The sequence below is a fragment of the Neolamprologus multifasciatus genome, chromosome 5 (genome assembly GCF_963576455.1).
Source record: "Neolamprologus multifasciatus chromosome 5, fNeoMul1.2, whole genome shotgun sequence".
NCBI lineage: Eukaryota > Metazoa > Chordata > Actinopteri > Cichliformes > Cichlidae > Neolamprologus > Neolamprologus multifasciatus.
The window spans coordinates 14,627,176-14,653,544 of record NC_140443.1 but is presented as its reverse complement, the minus strand read 5'-3'; the positions used below and the strand labels follow the sequence as shown (position 1 = coordinate 14,653,544).

The window sequence follows — 26,369 nt, the reverse complement described above, 5'->3', positions numbered from 1 at the left end:
ATTGGCTTTGATTACTAATAAATACTTAATATTTGTTTGACAATATGAAAATCATACTACCAAAAGGTTGTGAAATATAATTTCTGCCATTATGAGCCGTAGCTTCATATTTCCTGTTATAATTTATTTCTCTCTTTTAATCTGGGGATCTATTTTAACTCGACTCTTCTTCAATTTAGAGTTTTCTGTTCATGTGTGTTTATAAGTGTCAGTTTTCTTCACATGGTTGTGACCTGTTGTTTTGCATGTTTCAGTTCTACCTGCAGGACACTAAAAGCAGCAATGGGACATTCATCAACAGCCAGAGGTTGAGTCGTGGCTCGGAGGAGAGTCCGCCCTGTGAGGTCCTCTCCGGTGACATCATCCAGTTTGGCGTCGACGTCACTGAGAACACACGCAAAGGTACAAAGATCACATGTGGAACATGATGACATACAGTGATGTATTATGGGGCAAAGCACATATATTTTATGCTTCTCAGTCAGCATAAATATTGGACAGAGAATTTTTCCTTACTCTTATAGTTAATAATGCACACATGTCAAGTAATCACACTTGACTAACCTTCAAGGATGGCTCTGGGCTCATTTAGCTTTGGTCATATGAGCTAATGCATACATAGACACCAGAGAGCGCATATTAAGGTCAGATTTTCAGCTCTACTTAAGCCATTTTCATACTGGAGTTCCAACAGGCATTAAACTGGCACACGAGACTTCTGTCAGAGGTTATGAAAAAAAGACTGATCTGTGCCTTTTTACAGATTTTACAAGATTATATCAAGTTAAATTATATAATAAAAAAGTTTGTTTTACCAGAAGAGACTCATAACTACTTTAATTCATAAGCAATATGAAAATAAGTCACTAGGGTCTAGAAACACGTTTTTGTTTTCACATCCTGGATTTGCGCCAGTGCATGACAAGCCAGATAGCTTTAGAGAAGTGTGTTCTAGCAACTGTTGTTATGCATTAAAAAAATAAGCAAAACGACAAAAAGCGGTGTCTAAACAAATTTAGTCTCTGTATACTGGAAATAGGATATATATTTATTCTATTAACACTTAAGACAACAATAGTTGTCTTAAGTTGCTTTGTACTATAAGAACCCCATCAATTATGAGAAAGAGAACACCAACAATCAAATGATCCCCTACAAGAGGGAGGAGGAAGAAATCTCTTTTAACAGGAAGGGACCTCAAACAGAACCAGACTCGGGGAGGGGCAGGATCTTCTGTGGCCAGTTGTGGGGTGAGAGGAGGGAAAAGAGAAAACAGACAAGAATAGAGATGATAGTGGCATGTTACCGTACAGTTAGTGAAAAGATGGGAGTAAAGAAGAAATGCTCAGTGCATCATGGGAAGTCCCCCAGCCACCTGAGCCTGTCACATAACTAAGACATGGTTCAGGACGACCTGATCGAACTAACCCTAACCAGAAAGAAAGGTTACACACAAGCCCTTTAAAGCAGAGATGGTGTCTGTCTCCTGATGGACAGCTTGGAGCGGGTTCCACAGGAGATCCTGACAGCTGAAGGCTCTGCCTCCCATTTGACTTTTAGGAACTCTAGGAACCGCAGATAAACCTACAGTCTGAGAGACAAGTGATCTATTGATATACTATGATACTATACGGTCTTTAAAGCATGATGGGGCCTGATTATTGAGGAATTTCTATGTGAGGCAGAGGATTTTAAATTCAGTTCTGGACTTAACAGTGAGCCAGTAAAGTAAAGCGAAGCCAATATGGGAGAAATATGATCTCTCCTTCTAGTCCCTGTTAGTACTCTCACTGCAGCATTTTGGATCAGCTAAAGGCTTTTCAGGGAGCTTTTAGAACAGCCTTATAATAATGTTTTCCCTATTATCAAAAATAAGTAAAATCCCAGTCCCTCCATGTGACTCCCTCTTTTCTGTCCATCTGTGTGCCTCTGCACACAGTCAGCTCACATGCTGATCCAGGCACTACAGCACGTGTGCTTTTATTTAGCTCAAAACAAACCACTTCTTTGTTGTGACACACAGGACACAAGCTTGACCTGGTAGCAGTTACTGTTTATGGCAATATTTTTTTTTTACCGTTTTGATGGACACTGTAGTGGCTATATTAATTTCTTAAAGTTCTCTCTCTCTCTTATATTTAATATAACCACACTATGGACGGACAAAGCGCCTGTTTTTGTAAATATGTAAGAAAAATTGTGTATGTTTCTGTTCTGTGTCCTGTGTACTGTTTGTTGTATATGTGTCTTTCTGGCTGCTGTTACAACCAAATTTCCCCTTGTGGGACAATTAAAGGATTATTCGATTCTACACGTTGTCGTTAGCAACAGCGATGGCAAAACCATCGTGTGTCTGCTTGTTTATTTTCCACATAAACCTTTCAGAATAAAGCTCAAGATCCTGTTGAGACTTTTCAAAATAAACTGAATCACGTGAAAGAGTATGCAGAGTGTTTATGGATGAGAAGCAAAAAAGTGCTGTCAGGTGCTAAAAAATAAACCTTAGACTCAAACGTTAAAACAGGCTTTTTCTTCGCAGCACGCCATGTAATAAATACTCACAAAGAAAATGGCGGCCGTTACAACTAAGATCTAAAAATGTGTAGTTTCATGCATTGGTTAAAACATTCGACTCCATGTACACAACACCCAGCTGGAAACACTTCACGCAAGTCAAGCTGCCCGAGATTCACAGAATTTTTAGAAAATGTAAAATTTATTTATATCATTATCGGGATGATAGAGGTCTTATATCGGGATATGAGAGTTTGGTCATATCGCACAGCCCTGGAACGAAGCAACATACGCTCAAATACTCAGGCACTGACTCCCCATGTGTTTGACAATCTGTGGAATAACCTTCAACAGGGCTGAAGGTAGTGGTAATACAACAGCGCTGTAGCTACTGGTGAAAAAATTGCCTTTTACTTGTGAGCTACTGGTGATTACTCTGAACCATACCTAATTATAACAGTTGCGGAGTAATTGTACACCCCCACATCAGAAAACCTTCAATAATATGAAATTTGATACCTCATAGGATTTGTTAATATGGGCCAGAAAGGCAGAAATCATTTCCTCAAAAATTCTGAACTTTGGCACATAGTCAGCCCGGGCTGCATGTTTGACATGGATTCTCTAGAGTCTCTATATTCGCTGATGATCCAGGACTTTGTATATGTAAACATTCTGCTCTGTTTTATTTCGTTTTCTTCATATTGAAGTGTCTTTTCTCTTTTTGTCTGCAGTCACCCATGGCTGCATCGTGTCAACAATCAAACTCTTCCTACCTGATGGGATGGAGGCACGCCGACGAAGCGAGTAAGCACCACTCACATTGATCCATGAAGATTTGTTTATCTAGTAATAACAGACTAAAATTGGGATTTATTGCTGCTCATTAAAGCAACAGTATACTGATCCAGACTTAACCAGATGTTGTTGCCGATTTAATGGTTGTCTGGTTAAGGTTAGATGCTTTCACACACATACACACACACACACACACACACACCCAATTTCTGCTTGTGTAGTGATGTGATTATTATCAGTCTAGTTGATGATGAGGGCAGTTAATGAGCTGAGGATAAGGGTCTGCGAGTGTGTGTTAATAATTCTGGCCTGTGTAATAACCTTTTGAATCAACTGTTCATTTGAGTTTTAGGGTCCCCCCCCCCCCCCCCCCCCCCTATTTTTCTTATATTGACTCATGCTGAGTGTTTACATGTCTCTTTGCCTTTCTTTGTGTGTGTTTGTGTTAAATGGGCTGTAGCTGACCAGCTGCCGACCCAGCATGGAACTTCCTACTGTACTCAGAGTCCCAATTGCGTGTCTGTGTGTTTGTAATTGGCTGGACGTGTGCATTAGTGTTACTGGGGCTCAGTGCTGTGTTGGGCAGTGCCATATGCTGCCATGCTGCTCAGCTTCCAGTCTGGTAAACCCATCAGCCACGCTGACCGGAGTCCTGGGTCTGGTTTGTTCATGCTGTGTCTGTGCTAGAAAACAAAAAGCTGGTTTGCAAAACTAAAGGACACCAAGAATTAGTTGTTAACAGTATGAAAACATTCACAAATAATTCAAACAAGCCCAATCTAATGATCGACTATTGTTCCTAAAAATGTGTGTGTTTGAGATCTATTTGTAACTGTTAATCACGTTCTTCAGAAATCAAACTGTATTTTACATGTTGCTAAAATATGCGGCACTTTCACGTTGTCACACGTGCAAGACTTTAAGATTAGTTTGCCAAGTCTAGCTAATGTTAGCAGTGCTAGCACTTCCTTCCACACACAGGACCGGAAAACACTGCTGTGGTCGAGTGGTTTTATTTCAGTTTGCTCTGACATGTTGCCTATTTAAAACTTCTTGTCACTGAAAGAGAGGGGCTCCTACCTTGTGCCATGTGGCTGCATAACATCTCACCTCTGGTAGTTAACTGGTTTTCTACTTAGTATAATATGAACTGGTTTTCTACTTAGTATAATATGAATATTTTGTTTAAGTAACCACGTAGCATTACTACTGACAACTACTGAAATCAACAATGTTTAAATCTCTAGATGACAGGCCACACACTTCTCTAATGAATAAATCTGAGGTCTTGGGATCCATTTAGAGCTTACTTTGACTGTTTATCCAAATTTGGACATTGTGTGATACATTTTTCCCAACCTGGAAAGACGGCTTTTCATTTACAACTGCTTTTTGTCACAAACAAAGCTTCACGAAGTGAAGATTCTGATGCACAACTAGGAAGTGAAATCAATAAGAATTGGAATATAAAAATAAACTGGATGAAATAATCCATTAAGACATTTGTGAGACATCAGATATTAGTTGCCAGGATTCTGATCTGAAATTATGAGTAAGTTTGCTTTTTGAACAAGTGATCATCAGTCACTTTCTGGTTTCTAGTATGTCTTTGCACAGGAACAAAATCATTTCAGTCTCTGTAATTTTTTCCCTTGTCTCTCTGTCACTGCAGATGTGTGGTATTTTAGTAGTGAGTTGTGATGAATTGTTACGACCCCCTCTGCTAGGTGGCAGGAGGGGAGTAACATACACAAGCCCCCACACGAAAACTGAGTAAAATAAAAGGGCCGTAACAGAATTGTGCTGGTTTATTTTCAGATGTGCAGGTTTGGATTGTAGTTCAGCACAGGTTTAAGAAGTCCGTCAATTAACACCAACCGTAGTATTTTATCCACATGGTCAATAATGCATGAAAGTGAATGGTGCTTACCTGAGATCTAAAGAAGCGTAGACCTCCAACATGTTCTGTGGGGAAACGACTGTAGTCTCTAGTTTGACCTTTGACCTTCAGCATCTGTTATTATATCCACATGGGAATATTACGGGTTTGTTGTGTTGGTTTTTGTCTTTTGCCCTTTATCACCGTTCCTCTCCCCCGCTGTTTTTCTTTCCCTACATCTCTTTCTTTCTCCCTTTTCTATCCCCCAGTCATGTCTGTCCCATGTGTAGCAAGTGAAAATAAAATAAACAATAAAAGCAAAGGTGAATCAAATAGACCAATACGGCAAGGCCGGGATGGTCCATTTGGTAAAGTAAATCAGTTGGGCATCTTTCTTTGCCTTTTTAGACAATAATTCTGATGGCAAAAGAACCAAACGGGACAGGCGGAAAAACAAAACAAAAACAAAACAATTACGGCATCATAGACTTACAGAGCAATGATGCTACCTTCAGGACCACATTTTACATTTTTTACCTCCAACAGGTCAAATTTCACTTTTTTTTTTTTTTTTAAAAAACCATTTCCTTTAATCAAACAGCTCTTCTTATTTAACTAACAGTTGGACTCTGTCTCTAGAGTGCTGCTGAAGGGGAGGGATGTCAGAAGATTTATTAATAGCTGAAGAATGTCTCAGCTCCCTGGTATTAGAATTAGCTTTCTGGAGATCTGCCTACAGCTTTATAAAGATGGTTACTGTGTTTGCAATTTTACATTAAACCAAAGCTGGGTCTTTGAAAACTTTGATAGTGACAAATGTCCACAAGAAAGAAATTAATTAAATGGAAAGAAGGCAAATTACATTTTTTATATAGCAGCATGGTTAGAACTAAATTTCAATTAAAAAAAAAGAAAAAGAAAATGCACAGAAGACGAAAAACGACAGTTTCATAACAATAACTATGCTTCAATTTTATTTTATGAACATCTTTATCTATATAATGAACTCCACTCTCCTTATAACCCTTTAAAGATACTCCCCAAACTGAACCATTTTCAGATTTACATCTTTATTTAATATCCCCTTTCTCCACATTAACACTGCATTTCTAATTTCAAACAACCACTAAATATTAATAAAAATTGTTTAGTAATGTGAAAACTTTGTTTACATAATCTGTGCTAGACTTTTCCCACAGTGATGTAAATTAGTGTTGTTGACAAATAAAGTAGTTTTGATAACTGACAATGTCATTATTATATGATATAAAACGCGTGAGGCACAGGACTGGACTTTGTGCTTCCCCATAAGTATTTTTCAGCAGTATCCATTTCCACATACTGATAACTATTTAGCCGTCATCTCTTACTCTAAATATTTTCTCTATAATATTAAATACTTTTTATAGATCAATGAAAATGTATTGAGTTTTAATGCTGTTTGATGCTCAGAAGTCTCCATAAAGTCCTCTGAACAGCACAGCTCCCTGGAGCCTCTTCGATTATAGTTCATGTAAAATAGGAGGTAACAACGTGGGAGTGTTTCCTTATTATTCAGTCTTCCATCTAATCTAAAACACCTGTTGTGACCTCACTGATTGACTTGTGGCCAGAAATGTTTGTAAGTGAGGATCAGCAGTTTTCTGCCTTTGTGAAGTAATTTTTTCCCACAATATTGTTTATGTGGTGAGACACAGAAAAACACATACAGATCCAAAGAATAAATTCGAGCAAGTTGTGTGTTAGTGTTCCTGCATTGCTCTGTTCAACTACTTCTTTAAAATAATGAAAGTTAATTTTATAAGGTAAACATTGAGCTATGAATTATTAAAGTCTGGCCTGTGCATGCATCTCGTGTCATTCTTTTGATCACAACAATAGTACTTCTTTGTCTCCCCTATCAGTCTGTTACTGCTGTCCGTATTTCCGTAAAACACTCACGCATACTTGTGGTCATGTGGTTAATGGGGGTGTTTCATTTTCAGATTCACTGCTCGTCCAGCCAGGTGAGCAGGACAATAAAATGTCAGCTCAAAAATAGGTTGGGATTAAAGATGATAAATCAGTTGCCAAGCGATTTATCCAGGCTACCTTTGACCTCCCACAAGATGATAAAGGTAGTGAAGAGTCATAGTTGCAGCAGAGAGGAGTGTTTCCTCACAGTGAGTGCCAGGAGGGGTGGAGCTACAGTACCTTGCACAAGTTAAAGGAAGAAACTCAGCTGTTTGTTCAGAGGGGAGGAGCGGAGAGACGAAGAAAGCAAGTTAGTCTTAGACTTCATGCGCTCCGTGGAAAAGTAGAGAAGAATCAGCTGCTTCCTCTGAAACCAGAAGAGAAATGAAGTAAAAGTTAGAAGCTGTGGAGGGGGGCAGGCATTTCTCAGAATAGTCAGGGTGAGGTGGAAGCTGAAAGGTGAACTTTGGCCTGTGACAAATCACTACCTGACGTATGAGGAGAATACCTCACAGGTAAGGTCTTTGAGGTCCAGAATTTCAGGCAGGTTTCTGGGCAACACTGGTCGGACTGTTTTCATGCTTTTGATGTTTACAGAGCTTTAAAGTCAAATAGTACCATGACCTAAAGTTTGTGACTAAACAACAGTGTGTCGCTGCAGCTGCTGATTGTATCTGTTCAGTGTTTCTCATTGAATTTCTGTATGTGGTGGGGACAGGGGAAGTGGCTCTCTGTGTGACCGTTCGACCAACCCGTGCTTTCTTTTATAAATTAATGAATAATAGTTTATATTGTTTGTGACAGTTATTAATTAGATGCATCTTTGATTTCTCAGCTCGTAGACAGACTTCAGATCCACCATCTTGGTCTGCGGGTAGCATTGTTTTGTGTTGTTTTGTTAATGATCTCAGCGCACACGAGCCAGTTCTCCACTTGATGCTGGTTGTGGTTGGGATAGGCAGCAAGGACAAGAAATACAGTTACCAGCTGCAGTTTGAGGTGATGAAGGTGGAGCCCTTCCAAATACATATTATACCTGGGAACCACAGGCATTTAAAGTCTGTGTGTGTAAAAAGTAATTGGTGGAAACTAAAACTAGCTTTGCAAAATATTAAAATTCAGTGAAGTCTTAGCTGTTCCTGGTGTGTGGATGCCAGCATTGTTACAAAGTACTGGAACTGAAGTATTTTCTAGATGTTGTTAGTTTTAGTTCCATATTAACTCACATAGGAATGTTTGCTCTATAAATTTTAACACATGTGCAGCAAGACTTGTTGATTAAACTCTGGTCATTTTTTAAAAGACCGCTCAGGCTGTTGTTAAATGGATACTGAATGTTTGTGTGCAGTATTTTTATTTGTTTTACCACTCGAGATGAAATTGGACTATATGTTGCCAACAAAACTAAAATGAACTAAAGTTGGAAATCTAAATAGGGACCTGATTGGTTGTTTGTTCAGGTAACTGTTGGGTTTCTTAAAGCTTGATGTGGCAGCTGTGTAGAGAGCTTCTTTATACTTTTTTTATTCTTGGCATTTTACATTATCGCTTCAGAAACAACCTGCTCATTATCAAAAGTGTAATCTCTAAGGTTAATCTCCTGATGCTGTCCTCCTGATCTGGAATCCTTTTAAGCCCGTTGGAGGCCCAGAGTTTAAATTTATTGCCTGCACTTCCTGCGGTGAAATGCTGGTTAGGGGGACTGTATTGAGACCAGGGGTTTAGTATTTTTAAATACTTTCCTGACGTTTTTTATGGCTAAAAAAAAAATGGGATTACCAGTCCAATGTTGTTGTTTTTTTTTTTTTTCCACTGACAGTGGAAATACATGGGTCTGGAAGCTCTACACCAGTGAGACATATCAAAAGGCCAGTGCAACAGAGATGAAGAGCAATATCAAACCTACTGGAGTTGGAAGAGAAATGTGCTGTCTGTAAAATACTTTTTTTTTTCTATCAGTTTTTGGTCAAGATAAAATGTCAGTTTTGTTATCCTGCAGCTCACTTGTTTATCTAGATAACATTTCGTAATGTTCAGTTCAAACTCTTGTGTCACACCTCTCTACCCTATTTACTCCCACTTTGAGAATGTTATTAACTGGTGTTATTAACTGTTTTTAAACGTACAATTGTGTTGCTGCCGAATGTCTAATCCAGTGGTTCCCAAACTTTTTTTGCTGGGCCCCCCTTGTTTTACAAGAAACATGTCCCCCCCCCCCCCCCCCCCCCCCCCCGCACGCACGCACGCACGCACGCACGCACGCACGCACGCACGCACGCACGCACGCACGCACGCACGCACGAACACATCCTCCAACCACACAGACCCATATTTTGCTCCATTGCGGTTTATTTTACACCTCAAACATTTAGTAAACAATTAAGCAAATACAAGAAATCTGCAATAAATTACAGGTAGTAAGAAAATAAACTACTAACTCTTTTATGCTACGTCCACACCTACATGGGTATTTTTGAACACGCAGCTGTTTCGTCCACGTAAACGGCGTTTCGAATCACCGAGAACGGAGATTTTTTAAAACTCCTTTTTTGTGGTTACGTGTGGACGAGGAATACAGAGTTCGTCATGCAACGTCAAAGGTATGTGCCTTTTTTCACGTCACGCTGTGTGCACGTTATTGTTTACATGAGATGAATTGCAGAATGGCAGATAGAGACGAAATACTGTTAATCTGACTATCTGCAGGTTTTACACACTTACATATACACACAGTTACTGTCCCTCCATTTAGAAAGGCAGAGGCGTCACGGTGTAATTATTTTACATGTAGTTGTTTTTTTCCCTGTGTAATAATATTCAACATTGCTATCAATACATTTTTCAAAAAATCCCTCTGCAAAATGGGTTCAAAAACATAAACAACTGTTGGATGCTGTTTGTCCGTGATTTGAACCGAGAACAAATTGTGGCAGGAACGACCTGATGTTATTTGTATCCCGCTGTAACTTTACTGTATAAAGAGCTAACATTTCCAAAATGTCAGGAGTAGTTAGTCATTACAACAAGTGTTTGTGAAATACAAATCAAGAATGTGGGATACTGTTTGTCCGTGATTTAAACAGCCCAGCGCTGCTCCCAACAAAAGGAAAACCAATTCTGCAGGGAGACCTACCTTGGCACTTGTGCAGGTGAAACCAAAGGGAAGATATGCTTCACCATATTTTCTAGTCTTTGGCTTAGAATGAAGTTGGTTTGGAAACATATTCAGCTAAGCTTCATCTCCTGCTTTGCGTTTGCGTGGGCGCCCGTGCTAGCAGTGTCCAAGCGTTGTTGTTTTTTTTTTTTTCCCCTTTTCATGCCGCGCCCCCCCTGCAATGGCTCTGCGCCCCCCCTAGGGGGCGGGCCCCACACTTTGGGAACGTCTGGTCTAATCAATGGATCTACCTCTAGTTTCACCTTAAATAAATTCAAATAAATCTACAAACAAATCTACAAAATCCCCTTTAAAAGAAAAAAGGTGAACAAAAGATTGAGTTTTCAATAAAAGACTATGCTTTAAATTGCGAGGACTGTTTTTATAGTATAATAAAATAGCACAATATTGACGAGAACATAAAGAAACAACAGAAAAGAAGGAATCAAGGGATCAAGCTTTTACGCTTCCTTTTTTCTTTGTAAAAAAAAAAAGTGTCCCAATATTAAATTAATTGTTAAAACTTTCATGTAAAAACAGTCTTTTGATCCAGAATTTCCCTCAACCACGTTTCTTTGTTGTTGTTTTTTTAATAGTCTGTGCTGCAGACATATTTTAGTAAGTAATAGATGACCAGGTAGAGCTATGTTTGTGACAGAATGAAGTGTTCTCCCACAGTGTTTTAAAAACATGTGAGTATGCTGCAGATGGAAACTACTGGCAGCCTTTTGCTGGACTGCATGCAAAACACTCAGCCTTTTTGTTTTCCTGTTGCTCTGCTCGACACTTTGTGTGTCCGTGTAGGCAGACTTGATGTTCTTGTGAGCCACAGTTAAAGATCTGTGAAATTAGATCATGTGATGGTGTAGATATTGTTCCATCTTTTTAAAAATGTGTTGCTTTGGAGCCATGCTGGTCTGGTCTGTGCAGGCAGTATTTGATGACTGGAAATGAGTAATTTTCTTGATGCAGTCAGAATTTGCTGTAAACAACTGCTGCAGAGCCTCCTGAATCCTGAACCGGCCTCTGATCCTTCCTTTTCTTTGTACAATGGAAATCATTTTTGTCCTGCATGTTTACTGTACTTTTCTTTATTTGCTTATTAAGAGAAGGCATAATTGCTTAATGAGGTTGTGATTAAGATATTTATCTAAATAGTGTATTTTTACTGTTCAGTCATGCTCTTTTTTTATAATTGTTTTTATGTTATTTAGCTATTTTTTTTAATCAATATTTAGTTTAATGAGCTATTCGTCTTTCAGTTGTGTTGTTTTTGTTATGAGTTATTTGCTTTAGCTGCTGTGACATAACTTTTTTGGATAAATAAAGTAAATTATATGAAATACAATTAAAAGAAATAAACAATACCAATGAAAGAAGAAAAGTTTAAAGTGATTGTTTTTCCTGGCATTGAGTGGATAGAAATCTTTTCTTGTTCTTTCTGGAAACTTGATAAATAAAATGCCTTCAAGCTGAAGTAAATTTACCCCAATTATCCAAATTAATGGAAATAGATGTGTTTTTATTAGTTGGAGAGACACATTGTAACTGCAAACTTAACTGTGATGATGTTAACTCCTTCCCCCATAAAGATGACATTTACTCTTAATGATGAGTTTTGACCCCTCAGTATATATCAATAAAGACATGGTTTGACGACCATTAGAAAAGTTTCTCAATTTTTTCCAAGGGTAGCTGCACAGCCAGAGACCACCCTTTATTAACTTCTGATGCAGTCATTTTGTTTTGTAAGCGGGCCTGAAATATGACAGAAACTCCTCAGTTTAACTTTGCTTAAGTTTAACTTGCCTTTAGTGTAGGAACTTGAATAGAAAAATGTTAAATCACACCTGAGAAAACAGGTGTCTGCTCACCTTTAAAGGCTTAATCTGCTAGCATGATGTAGCTGAATGACAACAAACAGCCTATTTGCAAATGATTCAAGGTCTATTTATGTTGCCATAAACAGACCTGTATAGCAGGAATTCCCATATTTATTTTGATATTTAAATTTCTTGCAAAACATGCCCAAAATATCCCGTGATACATAAAATATTCTTCTCTGTGAAACAAGCAGGGGAACAAGTAAAAACTGTAGTAAAGTTTGGTATGTGAACTCTCATTAAAAAAGGCTTTTTGGTCCTAAATTGGCAAAAGAGAAAACGTACAAAAAAATGTAAGTGCCAAAACGGCAAGCAGTGCAGTTTAATGACCTGAAGGTGTAGTTTCTTTAAAGGACAGTTATCTTGGCTTATTTACGTGTTTTTTTTTACATTTTTGGTGCCTGGATCAGGGTTTAAATGGTCAAAATGAAGAAGATGGATTATAACATTCTGTTGTATCTAAGAAACCTCATTGTCTTCACTGTACACAAGCCATTAATCCAAACCTACAAACTATCACAAAAACCCATATTTCTGTTATGTATGGGTAAAGAGAGAGGCAAAAGGCTAATAATTAGAATGAGTAGAATACTAGAACTGCTGCCAGCTGTTATGCACAGAAATTAAAGTGTGACAGCACTGTGACTGAATGAATGCTGCAGGAACAAATTGTTGGAACAACACCGTGAAGAAGAATCATCATCCCTTCAGGACAAGAGAGTCCTCTGGAAGTGCCAGTGCCCAGCATACAAGTGTTACAATGCTTATTTGCTGGTATCCAGTTAAAAATATGACTAGGAGATTTTAACAAGATAAGAGGAAACATTGAATACTGTATGAGAGACTAAAATATCTAATGTTATGACATATTTAGGAGGATTGCAGTTTTTCCATTTCTTCTTGCTGGGTGTCATGTGATCAGCAGGCAGTGGAGCTCTGATATGAAAACGCCCAACTCAACACAAAGTACTGGGTGTTTACTGTGATTGATGATGTGGCTCTGTGGAAGCTTGTTTGCTCTAATCTCTGCAGAGAACCTGCTCTGCTGGTCCTAAATATACAAAAATCCTTTTAAATCACTGCCTTAACCTTTTAAAGTGCTTTTAATTGTTTTTCTGACCTGCAGTTTTAGCCTTATGTACAAACCGAGGTTAATGAAAGTGCTTTTCTCAACCCATCTATTTATTCACTGCAGATTTCTGGTCATGTATTGTCATCACATTAGTTTGTGAGGTACTGACATTCAGAAGAAAGTTGCCTAAAAATAGTGAAGATAAAACTGTTGGCTTTTGTTTTTGTTGTAAGACAGCAGTGGTCTGTGGCTAAACCATTCCCTTGTTCATGGTTGTTTTGTGGCTTCTTCAGTGCACCTGTTGTTACTTTGAGTTGCACCAAACTGATAAAATCGATGCACAATAGTTTCTGCATCTTCATTCTTCTGAGCAGAATTTTACATGCAGCCCAGTAACCAAGCAAATTTGAGTTGGAGTTGTAAGTATGTTCAGCTGAAGTGTGCGCTGCAATCCTTTTTATAAGAGGAAATGTATTGAAAAAAGGCCTAAAATTAAAGCTGTGGTGGCTCCATAGATGTTATGATGGAAGTCCAGCTTGTTCTTGTGTCCTGTAGAAAAACAACCAATTATTGATAGTGTTTTTGTCATGAGAATTCATGCGACCTGTGAGTTTTTTGTTAAAGGAGCTGCTGCGTTCTCCATTTCTGCAGTGAGTAGTGACACATTAACAGTGTTGAGTTATTTTTTGCTCAGAGTTGAATTTACCTTCCTGAACTGTGACTGTGTCTACGTAATCTCCACACTGTCTCTCAAACAAACCTGCATGACCTTGCTGTGCTGTAAGATTACAGTACTTTGGGTAAACACTGCACAAAATGACAGAGGCCCTTTTTCTGCGGGGCAGAAACTGAAGGTTTCACACTGTGGTTTTGGTTTAGATTTATTCTTCATTCAGCTCCTGTCAAAACTACTGTGCTTTTTAATTAATGCAACACAGAGAGCAGTGGAAGCGACTCACAGTGACTGTACTATATTATTATGCATGGTTTGACCTAAGAAAATGGAAGAAATGTGATCCCGTGGAGCAGTGCAGTGTTAAAACAAGTGACCTACAAATTTATTGCACTGGTTTGTGATTTTTAAAATGAATGGATTCATCTTCTGACTGCTATATCCTGCTGTGTCCTACATATCTTTACAATATGAATCCCACAGTTTACTGAAAAATTCAGTTATAATAACAAAGTTAAATCCATGGTATTACAAGAAAAGTGATGTTGTTAAAGAATAATTTAAATGGAAAGCTATAGAAGATGGTGGCCACTGTCTCTAAAGAGCCAACCAATAGCCAAAACAGGAAACAGATGAGCCAATCTTTTGTTGCGCTTATGCATATGCAACAGAAGATGTTCATGAGAGTTTCCACTGTATGGCGGGTATGTCTACATGCTATTGTGGCTAATATGGTAATTGGTTAGTACAAGTGAATGGTTTTTATATCCTAGTGACCATTAAAAGTACAGATACATATTTGACTTTGTGTACCTACCTAAGCAGACACAATACAATGATTTCTGCTTGAGGAGACTGTATCAGGATATTCATGAGGCTGAGCTTTTGGTTCACAGGGATCATGTGTGTTCAAAATTCTTGAGCCATCCTTTATTTCTTTATAGAAAGGCTTAAAGGGAGAAAAGGTTGAAGTATGCGAAATTGCATAAGAACTGGACTGAAAATTAGTGGCAGCAGTCTTATGGGCCTGTTGCAAAACCATCTTAAAAGCTTCTGATTGGTAACAGCTTCATTTTTCAGCATGGCAGTGATCCCAAACACTGCCAATGCAGTACAAGCATCACCTGAGTGGAAAAATGCACAGCTGAACACCATCAGTCATGAATTGACCTCCCCAGAGAACTGGACCTCAGCATTATTGAAACATTGTGGGATCATCCTGACAGAACAGAACAAATGGCAGGCATCTGTTTTTCCTTTATTTTTGCACTTGATTATTTACTGCATTTACATTTATGTAAATGCCTGCCTTAAGTGGCCATTAGAGGGACTGCAGTTATTTTCTTCATGAATTGACTTCATTTTTCAGACCTGGAGGTTTTTGCTTGATTCAATTACATACATAAATATGTAATATATAAATGCTCACTTTTTATTTTTCCCCAGTTGCATAAATAACCTATGAACATAACCAAAGTTTTAGTCTGAAAAGTCTTACGTTTTTTTCCCTTTGTCTTTTCCTCTGCTCTTCCCATCTAAAAATTGTTGCAAGGCTCAGTTGCTGAGTGGATATTTTTTACATCAAGTGATTTATGCCTGGTGAAATGTCAGAAAGGTGTGGGAAATGGACTCCTTGTTGCCAGTGACTTGGTCGTAATAGAATGAGTGTTTTATTAAAATGAGCTGAAAAACCTTTTCCAAGACTTTTCCAGGAACATTTTTTTTTATTTTGGTCTCCGTGGTTACTCCATGTGTCTTTGCTCTTTGGTGTTTCTATGGTGACAAACTTTTTTTCTCTCCTCTCTTCCTCTTTCAGTGTCATCCAGCCTCCGTTACCACTACCTATAGACAAGGTAAGAACAGAAGTGTGTGTGTGTGTTTTTGTTTGTGTTGTCCTGTCCCATGTCAAACTGTCTCTCACTCACTCACATGTAGGGCTACACCTCAGAGAAGCATCTAAGAGTGTGTGTTTGTATTTCTAACACACATTAGTGGTCTTTAAACACACAGAGTGTGTCAGCTGACAGAGGAATGCAGAGATCCCTGTCAGTTGGTGCTGCAGCATTACAGAAATCCTTCATGTGTATCAAGAAGCAGGATTTTTTTTTCTGCCACTGTACAGGCTGTGGTTTCACATACATTTAGATGTTTGTCCACTCAAGTTTAAAAAGAAATTTGTTATGTTTTCAGAGCTAGGATGTGACCTCTCTAAACTGAAGTCCCACTGCTTTTGGAGATTAACTATTTGTTTGGATTCATAATTAGGGGTGGGTTTAGATGATCGATTTATCAATTAAAATCGATTCTGGCTTGGATAACGTGATATCGATTCATTAAAATCCTGAATCGATTTTTAAATATAAATTTATTTTGCCTGAAACACCAGAATCTCAGGTTAAACCTCACAAAATTTCTATAACCACCAAACAGCTAAAACAGTAAATGAGAGCAGGTACACGGATTCTGCACAAAGACGTAAACACAAAACGCGGACCCAATGCATCCGAATGAGTGAGATGTCGCCTTTCTCACCCGATGCACGTACGCGGACACGCCGTCGGGGCTGAAAGCCAACAGCTCACTGATTTTGAAGCGTTGGCGGGTGCTTTGTGTTTACGTCCTTTTTGCGCTAGATTCTGAAGCTGCAGGTTTTTATCTCTCTCCAAACAATACTGACTGAACCAGCAGCCAAAGATGATCCAAACTACGCTTCACATTTCGCTTCACATAAACATCGCCATGAATTTCCTCTTACTTTTGCTGTTTTGCTTCCACCACGATAAAATCACAATTCATGTAGAGCTCTCTCTCTCTTTCTCTCTCTCAGGAATAGTTTCCCATCTAAAATGCTCTGTTTTTTTGCATTATTCGCTTACTTATTACCCACCAGTCTACAGTGACGGCTGCTGTTTTTGTTTTTGTTTGTTTGTTTTTTTTTAAAACTTACTTCCGACAACAAAGCCTCATTTCTGCTGTTCAATACTGAACAAATTTAAACTTAAACTTAAAATTACACAAAATTTCAAAATGCTTAGCTGTGTCTCTAATCAAACCTCTGTAACTTTGCTCTGTTTCACTTCGTTTTTGACTGCACAATATTTTTAAGGTCATCTGCTATAAAAACCCAGACCAGGAAAACCGCCTAGTGTTTTTCTGTGTTTTATCCTCAGTTACTTTGACACAAAGGAATCTGCTGTGATGCTTACACCTTTGATAAAGTCTCACAAGTGTCAGCTTTTTTTTTTTTTATAGAAATAAAAAATATAGATATGTACTGATAAGTGATCAGAATTATAATATTTCTGACTGTCTGAGGCGAAATTTCCCCGATTTGAATCAAATCGAATCGAATCGTGGATCGAATCGATGTGGGACCTTGTGAATTGGAATTGAATCGATTCTAGAAATCAGTGGCGATACCCAGCGCTATTCATAATGCTTATACAGAAAAAACCTTAGATTGCTTCCTTTTACTAAACTTATTACTAATGTGTGCAGTGATGTATAATTCAGAGTATTAGATTGGAATTGAAAGTTGAAAGTAAACTGTATAAATATAAACATTTTTATAGTATCTTTTTATGCCCCTGTGTTGCGCTATGTAGGTGGTCCTTTTGTACTCTTTGGTCAATCTAGCTCAGACAAATTCGTACTTTTATGAAAAGTTATCTGTAACCCCTCACTAGAAAGATCCGTTATTTGCAGCATTTCACATTTCAGTTATTGATTTGGAAATTCATATCTATGAAAATTGATTCTAGCTTTACCAAAGTCTACATCAGCATGTGGCACACTTGTGACTTGCGTGACTCGACTTGCCATTGTTTATTTTAGTGTGCTTTAAAGTCTTACTTCTCCTGTGTCTTCACGGTAAGGAGAAATGAAGGGGTGAATAAACAGCTATGTTGTTGAGCTGTGCTGTGACTGCACACATGCCTTGACTCTGGTTGTGTTTGGGTTAAAAAATGTTTTAATGTTTGAATTGTGTGTAAAAACTGCTTTTCACAGATAATGTCCATAAACCACACAGCGGGACATTATCTTTTATACAGTTGCACGGTTTAAATTTGGGACAGCTTTGGTGGGATTTGCAATTCTGCAAATCTAACACTCAAAATTTGATGCAATGGCGTACAAAGTTTTCCCAATCTACAGTAATATTGGTCATTCCTGTCATGCTTCTTGGAATCTGCCTCTCCATGTGGGGTGAATTTCCAAGCCAAATTAAAAGATGCTAAAATTTGCAACACTGAAAGCTGCTGTTCCAGGAAGTCCCACAAACCTACACAGACAGGCGTCAAAGAGCATGAATGAAGCCAAAAAAATAAACAAAATACCCCGTACAATTTAAAGTACACTTTTTTTTGTTTTTCTACAAGTCAGGTGCTAAATTCAGTCTTATAGACTTATTTTAAAGTTCCAGAAGGAATTGAGGTTGATTCTTTAACCTCATTGTTGTAACATTGGGAAAAGTCCTGTAATCGTGAAATTTGCTGTTAGAGTTTAGCTGATAAATTGACTAGTACCAATGTATTGTATGTACACTACAAGATTATTTCTGCATATAAAAATATTGGAATTTATCAAGAGACTTTGAGCTTCCCACAAAGTAAAATCTTGATTTAGTAAAATATTGATTTTAATCAGTGTTTTTTTGTTGTTTTTTTTAATAGTGGGATTTCCTTAGAATAAAGTTTTGTCTTTTTTTATTTTGTTTTGGTTTTTTGCAAATAGTCATAAAATATTAGGAAAGTGCACAGATTTATGCTCAGTAAGGCAACACGGACCATTTTGAAAATGTAAAAACCTGTACTGGTATCAAGAAGTTCTAGTAATAAGGTATCAACCATTTGAAAAAGAAATAAAAAAAGAAATCAGTAGAAATTACGAGCTTTAGTTGCTGTGGTTTGTTTTACAGCTACTTTGCAATTAGTTGAATTAGTCCGCATGCAACAGCTGGCTCCCAGTGCTGTGTTCACACAAGGGATAATTTATCATGTAATTTGAATGAACGAGTAAATCTTTGTCATATCATAACGAACACCTTTCTATAGTTTCCTGTACCACACCACATGTGATCATATAGACACATGGTACTTTAACAATTTTTTTTAAACACATTATATAGATGTAATGTAACTGTGCCATACAGTGCAGTACCAGACTAATTGTTTACCCATAGTGTGTTGTACCAGGCTTCCTCTGTTGCCTCGCCCTGCTCTGATTCTTCCTCAGAGCAGCAACGACTCAGTATAACCTGTCTGAGGAATGTAGGCTGGTGTGTGAGCACGCCTGAGAGGAGCTATGATTACATTTGAGCCATTCTTAAACATAGTTAAGTGTTCTAAAGCAGGATACTCACATCTCCCAGGTCTCAACACACATAGTCGTGTGTGTGTGTGTGTGTGTGTGTGTGTGTGTGTGTGTGTGTGTGTGTGTAAATGTATTAAACCTTATGTAGGTTACAGCTGCAAGTGTAAAAGGTGTTTTCCTCATTATGTTCTCATACTGGTAACAAACATAAAACATCGATAGCAAAGGGCATGCTGATTTGATTTGTACACATATATACAAGGATAAAAGAAAACCAGCTCACAGATCTATTATGAAAACCAACCAGCAGGAATAGCTGTGGACATACAAAAGTGACCATGCGGCTTTGATATTTCATGGTTAATCTGTTGTCTGACAACAGGAACATATTTATTATTTGCCTGTATTAAAATACTGTGTAAGTGTAAAGTCTGTGAGAAGCAAGCAGATGGAAATGGCTAACAGAAATCCAGCTGAGCGTAACACTAATGGACACTATCAGTACTGCTTGTTATCAGTCACTCCTTAAAGTTTAATTTTCCACAGAGCTTTTTCCTGTGTACATGAAATCTTTCTTCAGATGATTGGAGAACCTGAACATGTCAGTGTGGTTATTTGTAGGCTGCATTGAGTGTTTTCATCACTTTGCTTGCTATAACGCACCTATTTGAAATTTGACTAGATTTGTTTCGTTAAGGATTCTTTTGTTAAATTCAACAGCCTCCAACAACAAAAAGAAAAGCAGTACTAACTTTAACACTTTTTTGTGCTAAATATGTTTTGCTACTGGCAGTCAGTAGCAGATAGTTAGCATCCATTCTATGATACACAACTTAGCATTGACCCAGGCTTAAAGTGTGGAAAAGCATGGGGCTGTGAAGGTACTGCATGTAGGCCACCAGAAGTAATTTACAATAAATATGTTTTTCCCCTAGAAATTATACAACTTCAAAAAAAAAAAAAAAAACAGAACTAAGAAGAATACACTACATTATTCATTTTCTGACCCGTTTTTGATACTGAAGTTATTTGTCATTATCAGAGGGAAAGAGGTAAAAATTAAGTTGTGGCTACAACAGTAACAGTTGCATAGATAAACATTACTGACTGACAAACAGATATTGAAATGAAAGTTATTAACGGAGAGACGTTCAGAAAATTCTGAAGCTCAAAGTGAATCAATGAAAGCAGAGAATTATATATTTCATGTCATATTGATCGGAGATGTGGTTAGGCAGAAGTGGACCTGCACTCTTCCTGTGCTCTGTCTTCATGTATGTGTTTGTTGTTGTATGTTAAGGTCAGCTTACTTTTTAGCCTTTGGTTTTTCAGCTGTTTGTTGTCTCCTTGCATTCAAACAAAAGGCTGAATGAGTCACAGAGAACTGTCAGCATGTTTCCATGGTTTGTGTTTGTTTTTTAGGTTGCAGCCAACACTCCCAGTATGTATTCTCAGGAACTGTTCCAGCTTTCCCAGTATCTACAGGTAACACACTGACACCTACTGGACATATTTGAGAACTACACCAACAATAATGAGTCTGAAATGTTATTGTGCTTCTCCTTACAAACACAGTTAAACTGGTGCTTGGTCACATACAAATAATCATGGTGAACCATAGGTTCAGGCTTCAGACTGCTCTAAACAGCTGGTTTATGGCTGTTTTTGCAACATCTATATGATGCCATGCAGAGGGATATCCTTCATATAGTTATCAGGCTTGAAGGCTCCACCCACCTGCCGGTCAACCTTTGTGTTTACAAACAGCAGCCAATCAGAAGAATGCAGGCTTACTCTGTTACACCCCAAAGGACTAAAGTTATGAAGCTGGGAAATGAACAGAATAGGTCTGCTTTAACAAGACAACATTGGGTTCTGTGAAGACTTGACAGGAGTATTTCTCTGATGTGAGATTGATGTGAATTTTTATCTGATCAAAAAAATAGATTACATAATGAAAAGCAAACATCAGAGGTCATTACTAAAAAAACAACTTTCTATAAAGCACAAAGAACTAAAATGAGGAATACATGTTTAAATTATTTCTAAAGGAAGAGTGAAAAAATCTGATTACTGATTACTGATTTTGTTTTGTTTTTATTTTTTATTTTTATATTATCTATTTTTAGCTACAATCACTTAAGATTGTAGCTAAAAACGGAACCATGTATAATATTATCATAAATGTTGATGCACTGTACCAGAGTTAGCTTAGAACTAATTTGCATCCTCATTCCCTCGGAAGGTTCCAAGCAAAGATTACAATAAACCGCAAAGAAAAAGCAGCTAACTGAAGTTAACTGGTGCACTAATATTAGTGGATAAAAATCAGACATTGTCATAAATAACTGTGTAAGCTTTTGTTTGTCCTGAGTTATTTTTCACCGACGACCTCCCTCTCACTCTCTAGGAGGCCTTACACAGAGAGCAGATGTTGGAGCAGAAGTTAGCCACTCTGCAGCGTCTGTTAGCCACCACTCAGGAGGCCTCAGAGAGCAGCTGGCAGGTAGGAAATACCACGTTTCAGTCTTCATTTCTTCATTCTTCACAAGTTGAGGAACAAGTACAGCTGTGATCATGCTTTCTGGCAGTTCAGCATTCAGTCTTTTTAGTAACATATAAGTATAGTGTTTCCCACAAATCACAAATATGAGCACAACAAAATGAGGCACAGCACTTTCATTGGTTATTTAATAATAGAGCCTATATAGAGTTGTGAACTTGGATTCACCTCGAGTTTGCAACATCATATCTAACTGCTCATATTTAATCAGGGTCATTTAGTACACTACGCTGCGATTAGTTAAGCTAATTTGTGTTGTTTTTCCATTATTTTCATCTATAGATGGTATCTAATGTGATAAGGACTGCTGTAAACTAAGTGTGTGTCTCCTACAGGCATTGATTGATGAGGACCGTCTTCTCTCCAGGCTGGAGGTGATGGGCAGTCAGTTACAAGCTTACTCTAAGGTATACATACACATAAAAAAATGGCTGCATACTTCTACAATGAATCAAAGCAAAGTTAAAATGATCATCGCATTTTAAAATTCTCTTTCAGTCCCAGACAGAGGAAGGGATCCGTAAGGAACTCTTGGCTCTTCAGGAGGACAAACACAACTACGAGACAACGGCAAAGGAGTCTCTGAGGAGAGTTCTGCAGGAGAAGATTGAGGTGGTCAGGAAGCTGTCAGAGGTGGAGGTACGATACACATGTGTACAGTGGGGCAAAAAAGTATTTAGTCAGCCACCGATTGTGCAAGTTCCCCCACTTAAAATGATGACAGAGGTCAGTAATTTGCACCAGAGGTACACTTCAACTGTGAGAGACAGAATGTGAAAAAAAAATCCATGAATTCACATGGTAGGATTTGTAAAGAATTTATTCGTAAATCAGGGTGGAAAATAAGTATTTGGTCAATAACAAAAATACAACTCAATACTTTGTAACATAACCTTTGTTGGCAATAACAGAGGTCAAACGTTTACTATAGGTCTTTACCAGGTTTGCACACACAGTAGCTGGTATTTTGGCCCATTCCACCATGCAGATCTTCTCAAGAGCAGTGATGTTTTGGGGCTGTCGCCGAGCAACACGGACTTTCAACTCCCGCCACAGATTTTCTATGGGGTTGAGGTCTGGAGACTGGCTAGGCCACTCCAGGACTTTCAAATGCTTCTTACGGAGCCACTCCTTTGTTGCCCGGGCGGTGTGTTTTGGATCATTGTCATGTTGGAAGACCCAGCCTCGTTTCATCTTCAAAGTTCTCACTGATGGAAGGAGGTTTTGGCTCAAAATCTCACGATACTTGGCCCCATTCATTCTGTCCTTAACACGGATCAGTCGTCCTGTCCCCTTGGCAGAAAAACAGCCCCATAGCATGATGTTTCCACCCCCATGCTTCACAGTAGGTATGGTGTTCTTGGGATGCAACTCAGTATTCTTCTTCCTCCAAACACGACGAGTTGAGTTTATACCAAAAAGTTCTACTTTGGTTTCATCTGACCACATGACATTCTCCCAATCCTCTGCTGTATCATCCATGTGCTCTCTGGCAAACTTCAGACGGGCCTGGACATGCACTGGCTTCAGCAGCGGAACACGTCTGGCACTGCGGGATTTGATTCCCTGCCGTTGTAGTGTGTTACTGATGGTGACCTTTGTTACTTTGGTCCCAGCTCTCTGCAGGTCATTCACCAGGTCCCCCCGTGTGGTTCTGGGATCTTTGCTCACCGTTCTCATGATCATTTTGACCCCACGGGATGAGATCTTGCGTGGAGCCCCAGATCGAGGGAGATTATCAGTGGTCTTGTATGTCTTCCATTTTCTGATGATTGCTCCCACAGTTGATTTTTTCACACCAAGCTGCTTGCCTATTGTAGATTCACTCTTCCCAGTCTGGTGCAGGTCTACAATTCTTTTCCTGGTGTCCTTCGAAAGCTCTTTGGTCTTGGCCATGGCGGAGTTTGGAGTCTGACTGGTTGAGGCTGTGGACAGGTGTCTTTTATACAGATGATGAGGTCAAACAGGTGCCATTCATACAGGTAACGAGTGGGGGACAGAAAAGCTTCTTACAGAAGACGTTACAGGTCTGTGAGAGCCAGGCATTTTCCTTGTTTGAGGTGACCAAATACTTATTTTCCACCCTGATTTACGAATAAATTCTTTACAAATCCTACCATGTGAATTCATGGATTTTTTTTTCACATTCTGTCTCTCACAGTTGAAGTGTACCTCTGGTGCAAATTACTGACCTCTGTCATCATTTTAAGTGGGGGAACTTGCACAATCGGTGGCTGACTAAATACTTTTTTGCCCCACTGTATATGGTATGCACAGAATGAAACTAATTAAAATTTCTAAGGTTAACATTTGGTGCCATCTCTGCTATTGTGCAGCGCACGCTCAGTAACACCGAGGACGAGTGCACCCACCTGAAGGAGATGTCTGAAAGGAGTCAGGAGGAGCTGAGGGAGCTCGCCAACAAGTACAACGCGGCCGTTAATGAGATCAAAGAGCTCACGGACAAAATTAAGGTAAACGTCAAGGGAAAATTATTTATTTTCCTGCAGCATTACTTTATTTTAAAACAAGTTTTATTTAAATGTGTTTTTGGAGATATATTTAGAATAAAATTATCTACAAATTCAGTAGAGAGAATCTGTGCTCATTTTAAGCTCATTTTGTGTTTTATCCTTAGACTCTGCTAGAGCAGCTTTGCATTATTTATAGTTCAGAATAATCCTTATTTATCAAAAATGGGAGCTGTGTTTTATGTAGCATATAATCTTTTTTTCTATTTGCTTTCTCCCCATTTCCCTCCTTATTCCACTTTTTTTTACCCTTGTCTTTCTCCTCTTCTGTTCCTTCCTTTGGCTAACCTCTCTTACGTCCTTTTCTCCTCCCCCAGGCTGCAGAGGGAAGACAAGAGGAGCTCACTCAGCGGGGCGCGACAGAGAAGAGGGAGTTGGAACTACGGATTGAGGAAATGGAGGAGAAGGAGCAGGTTCTCCAGGCTCGCATCGAGGCTCTGCAGGCAGACAATGACTTCACCAATGAGAGGCTCGCTGCCCTGCAGGGTACAAACACATGCGCACACACTTCAATTCATGTGGCATTACACAGACTTGGACACTTAATCCAGTCATACGGTTGCGTAAATCAAAGCTTGATCCCAAAATGTAATAAAAGCAACTGGACAGCAACTTCTCATTCAGGAGGAGCTCAGAGTTGATCTGCTACTTGCAATTAGACATCTGAGTGTATTTAGGCATCCGATTAGGATGTTGGATCTGTTTTGCAATAGTTAATGGAGAAAATGACAAAAAGTGTATTTTGACTAAATTGTGAGGAGGTCATATTACCGTAGTATGAGACAGGTGGCTGGTCAAAACAATTTATAACAAATGAAAGGTCTCCTTTTTACCTGTGCTTTGATAACATGCTCTTCCTCTAGTCATAATCCTTTTCGCAGCTTAAAAAATGCCAACCCACTCGTGTACTTTGTGGTGCAGTAACTTAGAATATTTATAAAAATCATAGCCAATTTCAGTTTTGTACTGAATGACCTGGTTAAACTCATGATAGATTGGCTACATTAAATGATGGTTTTTCAGTCACCTGGTGATCAATCTGCATCATCTGCATCTTTACAACTATACACAGAACACACACAGTCCTATTTAACCCGCTGGCATAGTGATCCCTTTACGCCGGTCACTTTAACAACATAGCGCCTCTTGCGCAGGTCAGATCATGGCTTTGACCTGTGCTCGGACTTCCTGTCAGTCAACACTTCTCTCTGCTTTTGTTGTTGTTGTTGTTGTTGTTTACAGTGCGGTTAGAACAGCTACAAGAGAAAAGCATTAAAGAGAACAACAGTCTGGGTGAGTCCACATGTCCTGGGTTTGCGTCATCTGCTCCACCGTCTGTTTGTGTATCTCTATCACTTCCTCAGCCTCCACTAATGATGCATGACAGCTTCCTGCATGATTTCCATGTAATTTCCTGTTGCTTGCTGCTCTTATCACTGAACTTCTATCTGTCTGTCACGGGAATCTGGGTGTCTTCTGTTTTCGTCTTGTTTATGGTAGCATGACATCCAGCCTTCGGGTTTCCATTTCCTCTGGTAGTTTATATCTTGCTGCAGGAACTGAAGCGTTCAAATAAGTCCTGAGAGTATTCAGAAAGTGTCAGTTTTTTCCATGTTTATAATCAGAAACATAAACACTGAGATAAAATGACCTAAATTTAAGTTTTCAAATATTAGGAAGGTTTATAATAATTAGTTTTAGGTGATGTTACTTATAGAAATACGTTGTTACACAGCAATATTACTGGGGGGTTAACAGGAAGTTAAAATAATTTATCAGGAATATATCCAGTGTTGAAAATCAGTGGAGAATATATTGGGCATGGTTGTCAGGCTCAGTTGCAGCCCTCTCCTTTTATACAGACCTATTATATGAAAAGTGGCTGCACATGAGCGCACCCTGCAGCATTATTGACTAACTCATAAGTCACCAGAAATGGGAGTTGTAGGACCAGCATCATTTATGCTTATTACAGTATGAAATATAGCAAATATTTCCAACTTTGTAAAGGTTGTTCTTATTATTCCAGTTATGAC

The 26,369-nt window shown here is 38.7% G+C and overlaps 1 protein-coding gene across 12 annotated transcripts in view; it reads left to right on the top strand.

Annotated features, from left to right (window-relative positions):
* Nucleotides 1-26,369, top strand: part of slmapa (sarcolemma associated protein a) — a 79,857-nt gene that overhangs the window by 27,518 nt on the left and 25,970 nt on the right. For 9 of the 12 annotated variants that reach the window (XM_085160544.1, XM_085160543.1, XM_085160545.1 and 6 more), the window contains exons 2-11: nucleotides 255-402; nucleotides 3,249-3,321; nucleotides 15,743-15,779; nucleotides 20,662-20,724; nucleotides 21,650-21,745; nucleotides 22,138-22,209; nucleotides 22,301-22,441; nucleotides 24,139-24,276; nucleotides 24,651-24,819; nucleotides 25,576-25,626. In XM_085160544.1, the coding sequence (XP_085016670.1) occupies nucleotides 255-402; nucleotides 3,249-3,321; nucleotides 15,743-15,779; nucleotides 20,662-20,724; nucleotides 21,650-21,745; nucleotides 22,138-22,209; nucleotides 22,301-22,441; nucleotides 24,139-24,276; nucleotides 24,651-24,819; nucleotides 25,576-25,626 (988 nt within the window). Of the gene's footprint in view, nucleotides 1-254; nucleotides 403-3,248; nucleotides 3,322-6,341; nucleotides 7,660-15,742; nucleotides 15,780-20,661; nucleotides 20,725-21,649; nucleotides 21,746-22,137; nucleotides 22,210-22,300; nucleotides 22,442-24,138; nucleotides 24,277-24,650; nucleotides 24,820-25,575; nucleotides 25,627-26,369 lie in introns of those variants that run through there. The other 3 variants (XM_085160547.1, XM_085160546.1, XM_085160548.1) reach the window with 2 other exon arrangements.